The following is a 9,076-nucleotide window of genomic DNA, read 5'->3' as shown; positions in this document are numbered from 1 at the left end:
GCTGGTTTTGTTTTTTGTTTTTGTTTTTTAGATGAAGGAGCTCACCATGATAGTCACAGCCCAAGGGAAATCAATACAGGAAGCCCTAATTGATTCTCTGATTTTCTCAATGCTAAGATGCCACAAACAATAGTACAGTAAAACCTGAAAGCCTCATTATCACCTCGTGCACTTACCAGATCAAAAAAGATCTGTCAATTATCTTAGATCTCTAGCAGATGATGTCATTGCTCCATCTATGAAAATATGTCCTACAGCTACATTCCCTACATTCCTCCTCAGTTATTACACCACTGCTTGACCTCCTGTATGCTGGCATGGTACCTAATCTAATTAGAGCATTTCACCTATTGATTGGTTGATTATGGAGAGCCCTGAGATTTCCAGAGTCCTTTACAAAATGTACTTAAGGGGGCTTTAAAGCCTCGACCTGTCCATCCTGCCTTTGTTAAACAGGCAAGATAAAGTGCCATTCCAAGACAGCTATACTATTTTGTAAGTCTTTTGTCAGCCGAACCTATGACTGGTTTGGCTCCATAAACTGAGTGAGTCATCCAAATGTGATTTTGCAGACCATGCTGCTGGCAGCAGTAAAACTGCTAGCACATTTGCAAAGCTAAGCAGTGCCCGGTATGGTTTCACATTGGATAGGAGACCATGTGTTGAGACTAGATGACCCTCTGGGCCCCTTCCAACTCTGCAATTCTATGATTCTAAGTTCTTGGCACTCCCAACTAGGTGCCTGTTTTTTGCACTTCTGAATAGGGTGGCCAGAAGCTACAGAGAGCAGGGTTCCTGCACCCTTAACAGCTGTGTGGAAGAAGGAATTTTAACAGGCTTCACTAAACTATTAAAGGTACAGAACTAAACTATTAAAGGTACAGAAACCACATTCTCTTTTGCTTCAGTTTACCTTATTGCCAGATGCAAAAACAGGGTGCTTCTCATGTACCTTTAATATAGAAGAGGAGATTTTAGCAGGTGGAATTTGTCAAATAGACCAAACTGGTCTCATCCATTGGTTGGAGAAGTTGCAGCTATAGGTAGTTTGCTTCTTCACCTATTCAAGAAATTATATTTTGCTCCAGTTACCCCCTGCTAAAGGGGATTCATGCTGTGGCCCCAGCCAAAGGACTTAGGGGCAGTTTTGTATTGTGTTTGTGGGGTGTTGGTTTTTTAATAGTATTACCTGTTGCTTGTAAGCCACCTTAAGAACCACTTGATTGAAAGGCTGGGTATAAATCTTCCATGGTTTGCATCCATCTGTCTCAGGAGATATTGGAGGAGTGTGCCTTTGGGAATGAAGTCAAACTGTTGGAAGGTTGCAGCACCTGCTGTGGCTGTTGAGACCAATATGGGAGAGACATGTTTTGTTGCACCTGGGGCAGATGAAGGCATCCAGTTGTGCTACTGCAGATGCACCATGTCATTTCTTCTCTCTGCGCTCCTCCCAATGATCATTCCTTCTCTGGTCACTGCTGACATGAGCTGACTGATTGTCTCCAGGCACTGTGGTCATCTGCAAGGGCTGATGTTGCCAGCCTTCATGTCATGTTTGTAAGTAACCCAGATTTGGTCTGCCAACGGGCCCAGTGCCTGAAGTCAGCTCCTTGTAGAGCACATTGTTGGAGATCCTGCCATATTCCGTTCTGTGGACATGACTAAGTCAGCGTAGACATCTCTGAGACAGGACTGCGAACATGCTGGGAGTGTGGGCTTAGGAGATCACATCATCTAATTAATAAATAACATATTATAATAAATATTAAAATAAATAAACAATAATATCAAACATTAGCTTTTCTCCACAGATATTCAGGGTGAAAAGTCCTGTCCACCTCTGTATCTGTCCAGTTTGGGGGGGCGGGTGGAGCACATAGCTAAGACTACAAATCAATTGTATATAAGGAAACTTTTACCAGATTTTCATAAAGGAAATTGGCTGATGTATAGAGCACTAGATAATTTTTTAAAATGGAACTTCTGCTTCTCTCATTGTCTGGTTCTCCAGAAGTAGGGTAACATTTGTGTTACACGTGAGCTACATATGCATTTACCATTAACCATATTTAATTTGGAACTGTTGCGCTTTCACTCAATGTGATGCATTGATATTGGTGTCAACAATATTAAGATGTTATATATACATGCATTGTCTAACACAGTCCTTTAATTAGTGTGATTCCCATTTGCCTCAATGCCACCCACATCTGACTCTATTTATAGCTTTTTTTCTAAGACATGTACACTCCTGCTTAATATAGCTTATTAAAAGGTTTCTGTTGTTCACCTCCAGAACAAAATTGAATACAGTAATGGGGCTTAGACTTTCAGAGGAGCCATGTACCCATTTACCTCCCAGTGTGTAAGAAAGGTTGCCAACTTAAACTGCTCATAATGGCACCTTAATATGCAAATATTAACAGGTGATGTTTATTTTCGTGTTGTGAAAATCTCTAGCTGTTGATTTATGTATTTCAGGTTGTAGTTCTGTTAAAGGGCACAAGAGTGGCAAAATGGGGTTGTATCTGATCATTTGGCAAGCCTTTCCAACACACTAAAGCCAGTGGTAGTATATGTGTGCAGGATCCCACCCTCCAGCACCAAATCTGATTGTGGTACAAAGGAAAATGCATGACAGGCTACTGCAGTCTTCTAGAATTCTACCCACTTACATCAGTGTATTTATAGTTCATTTTCAAAGGGAATGCAAACTTATTTAATATAATAGCTTCAGAGAGAAAAGGCAAAATAGCTACTCCATACCATGTAACTTCTGCACCAGGTGTATCATTTCAAATAATTGGTAATGTTTTATGTTCCAAAAGCCACATCCTGTCAGTTAATCTTTTTCCTACTGACTCCAAGAAAGTTATACCATCACCATAGTTATATTGCGCTTGGTTATTTTTCAAATACAGTGGTACCTCGGGTTAAGTACTTAATTCATTCCGGAGGTCCGTACTTAAGCTGAAACTGTTCTTAACCTGTAGCACCACTTTAGCTAACGGGGCTTCCTGCTGCTGCTGCGCTGCCGGAGCCCAATTTCTGTTCTTATCCTGACGCATAGTTCTTAACCTGAAGCACTATTTCTGGGTTAGAGGAGTCTGTAACCTGAAGTGTATGTAACCCGAGGTACCACTGTAGTATACAAGGTGGTGTTCATCAGAACAGACTAGTTGATCGCTGACAGAGTGCATGGAGCCTAGGAGAGGAGGCAGGGGCAGACTGGACCTTGGCCTCTGTTTCCCCACAAATATCATAGCACAGGTAAGGATGACAGGCATTGATCCTATAACAATAGAAGGCATGGGACCTAAGTTGACATGAAGCTAAACTTTGTTGCTAGTTCCCAGTTCCTTATTCAACACAGCTACACCTGCTGTCTGAAGAATAAGCATATATACCCTTGAACCAGGGGCAAAAAGCAGCTTTGGGCTATGTCTCCATGACTGGGAGACCGCCTCTTTTGAGATGCACAGCACCAGCATTCTTTCCACACCAAACAACATTCATTCATTCATTTAACACATGATGCAGCCAAGAGAGTAGATAACTGGGAGATCATGTTCACTTTGTTTTTGCACAAGTGACTCTTAAGTGTGATGCCCCCCAAGCCAAATATGGTTCCTATGTACAGTAGTACCTCGGTTTATGAACTTAATCCATTCCGCAAGTTCGTTCTTAAACCAAAACTGTTCTTAAACTGAGGCGTGCTTTCCCTAATGAGGCCTCCCGCTGCCGGTTCCCTTCCACCGTTTGGATTCCATTCTTAGACCAAGATAAAGTTCTCAAACTGGGACACTATTTCCATTTATGCAGAGTTCATAAACCAAATTGTTCTTAAACAGGACTGTTCTTAAACCGAGGTATCACTATATATCAATAAGGAAAATGTTTTGCACCCCAAAATAAAGATTGAGTCACTCCAGGTGACATGTGACCAGTGCCAGGAAACTGTTTCCTACAAGACATCCTAGCACTCCGTCCAGCCTAGTGTGGTGCCCCCCCATGCTCAAACATAATGTGCCATGATGTGTGTATGTATATGAATGAAAGTGGGGATATACACTCAACACCACTGTCCTCTAACACTTTAGCAGCAACAACTATGTGTTCCTAAACTAATGCATAGAAATAGTGATTAGGCTTTATGATTCACAATTCATCATGACCCCTCTCAATGACTCAGTATCACTGAATAAAGCATGTGTGAAAGTCTGCCCTTTACAAAGCAAAAAGCAAACTATAAAATGATTAATTCATAAAATATTTATTAGTGATGATTGACAGGAGCTTCAGAGTTGATGGGTGAACAGAATAATATTTCTAAGATGAGGGAAAGGAAATCCCTGAGCCACTGAAGAAGTGCTTGGCAAAACAAATTTGTGTGTCTCTGATTTCAGCTCCAGTCCTAAATCCCAAGTGCCACCAAACTCAGTAGACCTAACTTTTGAGTGGACTTTTATAGGACTGAATTGTTAGTTACAAATATTCAATATCTATATATTATAAAATACATAAAATATATTTTGTTAATACTTTTTATGTATTTTATTCTTCTTGAACATTTGTAGTGATACTGTGAACACAGTAGAGGGAGCTATAACATCAGGCTTATGAACGGAGGTTTAAAAAACCACCACCACCAACCACTTTTATAATATACTGAATAGCAAAATATTTAATGCAGATTTGAAAATGTAAGCTGCGGTTAAGATGAGGTGTGTACGTATGGGACAGTCGTCGTGCATGCAGAGATGACAGCTTCAGTGAATACCAGTTTGGCAGAAGGAAACATCAGGAAATCAGGTAAAGACATCCCTACTCCCTCTCTGGTGTGTGCAGCAAAGTGAAAAAGCAACTTGAAACGGGGGGGGACGACAACCACATTGTATTTTAAGTCCTAATGTAAATAAGGACAATCTCTAACCCGCACCCTACCCCACTGATCCTTCTTGCTGTCACTGCCTGGTCATCTCCCTCTCTGAGTGAGGAGAGTAACCTCCACACTTGCCTCACCTCCTTGGTTGCTGTAAGGATTGGCACACCAATGGAGAAAAGCCCCACTGAAGGCCAAATGTCCCCAAAACCTAAAGCCACCCATGTGATGAAATACCATTACACTTGCTAGTCTGATGCAGTGTTGAACTAGGACAGGAGGGAGAGACCCTTGTTTCAAATCTCTGTTCAGCCATTAAGCTCCCTTGGGTGACCTTGAGCCAGTCACTGTCTTTCTTCTTAACCTACTTCAAAGGTTTGTTGTAAAGTCAAAATTGATGGAGACGAGCCACGTACACTGCCTTGAGCTCCATGGATCAAAGGTGATAAATAAATTGAAGTAATTGGTACCGCATTATATTTGGCAAATACATCTTTGGTTTTTCTGCATTTAGGCAATCTGTTAAATCAAGTGACTAACGATATCAGCAGTCTTAATATTACTACATTTTTTTTGCTGAGCGTGCTCAAGACAGTAATCCTCTTGCTATTTTAAGAAACTTCTCCTCAATTGAAGGTCCTTAATACATTTAGAAATCTATCCTGCGCAACGGTTTTTGGCCAAGAAGGGCACAGAAGGGTGTGAAAGAAGTTTCTCCAGGTCACTGATCCAATAACACAAGCACATATCAACTGTAAAGAAGGTGAGGAGATACGGTATATTGTTTTATGCTCCTTGGCAATCAGGGTGGCTAAAAAGTGATAAAAGGAATGAACCACATCACATTAATCACTGTAAGAGTGGAAGGGTTGGTGGTAGCAACTATTTTAGAGCAATGTGAGACGTGATCAGGGAAAGGATGAGGTTGTGTAAGGTAGAAATTGTCCCTCCTCCTCTTATGCTTTGTAGGGTTGCCACTTTTCTGACAGCGCTTTAATAACAGCTCAATGGCCAACCTAAATTGGGCATGGGTTGTTTTCACCAATAAGCCTGCCCTCTTAACACCTAAATACATACAATGGGAGTAAGCCCCATTGAACACTGTGGGGCTGACTTCTGAGTAGACATGATTTGGCTTGCGCTACAGGGTTGCCCTCTTTGTACTATTATCTTTAATCTGTTCTTAACTTTCCAGGGGATGGCAAGTTGTTAGGGCGAGGCTGGGGCACCTGTGGCTCTTCAGGTGCTACTGGATTCTCACCATACCTAGCCATGCGGCAAGCTGAGGGCAACTGCCACGGGCGGCAGGACCCACACGACCAGCAGTTCCCAATGTAGATCTTTATTCCCCACCCCTTGTCCCTGATGTATATCTTCAATCACTCCTCATACCCTAGGGGGAAATCATTCTGTGCAAAAAAAAAAGTCCTGGGGGCCGGCCCTGCCCCCTAACCCCTGGCCATGCTGGTCTGGGGCTGGTGGAAGTTCGCACGGTCTGCAGGGCCACAAGGCAGCCCTGAGGGGGTTGGGGAACCCCCGCCATTTTGTCGTTCGCCTCAGGCGCCCAAAACGTCTCGGGCCGGCCCTGCCCCTAACCACTGGCCGCGCTGGCACATAAGATAGCCACGCTGCCCTGAAAGCGGCTGGCGGACTCGCCTCTGTGGCTTCAGGAGGGGAGGCGGTCTTTTTTTATTTTTGAACGGCGGGCGGGCGGGCTCAACAAGGCGAGAGCGGCGGGGTGCCGCTGCGTGGCAGCGCCGCCTGCCTGAGGCGAAGACAGCGCGCGCGGGCGGGAGCGTTTCTAGCGTTTCTCTTCCCCTCCGCCGCCCTCCCCTTTTCTCCCCACTGTTCCTCCTCCTCCTCCTCTTTCTCCTCGCCGCCGCCTCCTCTTGCGCTTGGTCACAAGGGTCGAAGGAGGAAACGGCGCGGCTGTGGTAATGGAGGAGCCGGCAGGGGGTTAGCCCGCCGGTGGGGTGGGGAGGCTTCTTCTCCCCCTCCCCCCGCCGCCTTGTTTACTTCTTCCTTCCTCCCTCCTCTCGGCTGCTTCCCGCCGCCCCGCTTCATGGCCTTCATGATGATGAAGAAGAAGAAGTTCAAATTCCGCGTGGAGCTGGAGCTGGACGAGCTCTCCTCGGTGCCCTTCGTCAACGGGATCCTCTTCTGCAAGGTGCGGTTGCAGGACGGCGGCAGCTTCAGCGGAGAGTCGTCCAGGTAAAAGGGGGAGCTAACAGCCTCGGCCGCCGCTGCCACAACCCCTCGTTTTGAGAAGCCCTAACCTGGTCGGAGCGGTGGCAAATGGCAGGCGGAGAGATGTCGCCGCTCAGCCCCGTTATAGTGCGGACGCGCCCCGGCACAGGAGCGGGGCTGCCCCGCTTCCCTCGTAGCCGCAACACACCTGTTAAGTGTTCAGAGGCGCAGGAGACACGCTCATTTTGCGCGGGCAGGGAGTGTAGTCGTAAATGCTGTAGACGTGTTTCGGTTTTGATCCTCCTCCTGCAAAACGTGTCCTTTCCCAGTCCTTAAGAGACCCGGTGGGGAATGAACTTGTTTCCACCTCAAAACCATCTTGAGCTCCCATTCCCACTCCCACCCGCCAAATGCCTATTTTCGGTGCCAGGGCTGAGTTCTCTTCTAACTGCATGATGCACGTGTAATGCAGTAGTGAAGTCAGTGTCTCTGGTTACACCGTTGGGTAACCAAAATAATGCATTTGCCCCAAAATGGATGGGATTCCGTGTGAGGCTTCCAGATCAAAAGGTACTGTTTCCAGGCAGATTTGAGCCCCTCAATCCTATTGTGTTTGAGATAGATAGATAGATAGATAGATAGATAGATAGATAGATAGATAGATAGTCGCTAAATTGAGGGCTGAAATTGGTGAGATTTATGGAGTAGTTTCCAATTCTGTTAAAGGAGATTAGATGCAACGCATGCATACACACACAGACACACACACACACACATGCATTGCATTGAATCTAGCATCTAATTTCCTTTAACGGAATTGGAAACTACTCCATAAATCTCACCAACTTACTGTTTTCCTTCCTACACAACCTAGCAGTTCTGTTACTGATCCAGACAACACAGAACTGGAAACCTCCCTCACAAATGTTGAGACCTAGTGTTAGGGATTGCTTAATAATATCCAGTCTCAAAGTATTCCTTCAGTAGACCTATTACAGAACAGCCCTATAAAGTACAGTGGAATTTCTGGGAGGGAACTAGAAAGGAGCCAGAAGGTCCAACGCCCAAGACTAGGCTCTTACTACCGTCTCACACAACTATCTCTATTTTATGCTATTTGCAGAGACTAGGAATGATCATTGTGTTGCACGAAGGTGCCAGCAAAGTAGATAGCTCCAGCTGGAGTACGTAATTATACAAAGTAATGCAGTACGCTACAGAAAAAGATAAAGTAAAAATCTCAGATTTTAGCCTGACACGTAAGCTTGTCTGATCGTCCCTAAGGAAGTGGAGAAAGGTATTATTTCAGCCAGTGGACCAGTCACACATTACACAAAATGCTACTAGGATGCTGGCGTGAACCACCTTGAGGCTACTTTATGTGCCTTTCTTTTGTGTTGGAAGCAATTCTCTACACAGTTCCAGTGATGTTTATATGCAGTTCCTCCCTCTGTTTCTGCATTTTGCAATGATATGTTGAAAATTGGCAGACCCACATGGGAGGAGGTTCATGCAGACAGGCTACGTGGTAGCCTAGTTTCCATGATGATCACAGAAGCAATTATCAGTCCTTCAATTTTTGTTTTTTTAAAGTAAATTTTATCACTGTGATTGAATATGCAGAGAAATGTCAAATGTACTGGGTGAAGTTGTCCTAGGTGTAATACAAAAGTCATCCACAGATTTACCCCCAAATGCATATTTAATGAAATCCATAACTCCTCTCGCTGGTTGTCGCAGTGCCTGAAGCTTCAGAGGAAGGGGAGACTTTTTACAATTCATTAAAATAATATCACTACTTCATCTCAGTTGAGAAACCAGTGTTTTGAAACCCTGTGAGGTTCTTCCTTCCAACAGCTGTGCTATGGAGATTTCTTGAGTTTATAATAAGGTATCTTCCTTTGCTTTCTAACCTCTTAAAGGCAAATCTGTATGCAGTGGTTCTTATAAGTTCTAACTTCAGACCAGCATACAAAGAAATACACAGCTGTTTCTGTGTGCCCAAGG

The 9,076-nt window shown here is 44.3% G+C and overlaps 1 protein-coding gene across 3 annotated transcripts in view; it reads left to right on the top strand.

Moving 5' to 3' along the window:
- Nucleotides 1-5,036: 5,036 nt before the first annotated feature.
- The window catches only part of EEIG2 (EEIG family member 2), a 32,164-nt gene continuing 28,124 nt past the window's right edge, over nt 5,037-9,076 (top strand). The window contains exon 1 of one of the 3 annotated variants that reach the window (XM_083620392.1): nt 5,037-7,093. In XM_083620392.1, the coding sequence (XP_083476518.1) occupies nt 6,945-7,093 (149 nt within the window). In that variant the 5' untranslated portion in view covers nt 5,037-6,944. The remainder of the gene's footprint in view (nt 7,094-9,076) is intronic. The other 2 variants (XM_083620391.1, XM_083620390.1) reach the window with 2 other exon arrangements.

This window comes from Podarcis filfolensis (genome assembly GCF_964270895.1).
Source record: "Podarcis filfolensis genome assembly, chromosome: 6".
NCBI lineage: Eukaryota > Metazoa > Chordata > Lepidosauria > Squamata > Lacertidae > Podarcis > Podarcis filfolensis.
This window is presented reverse-complemented; position numbering and strand designations above follow the sequence as displayed.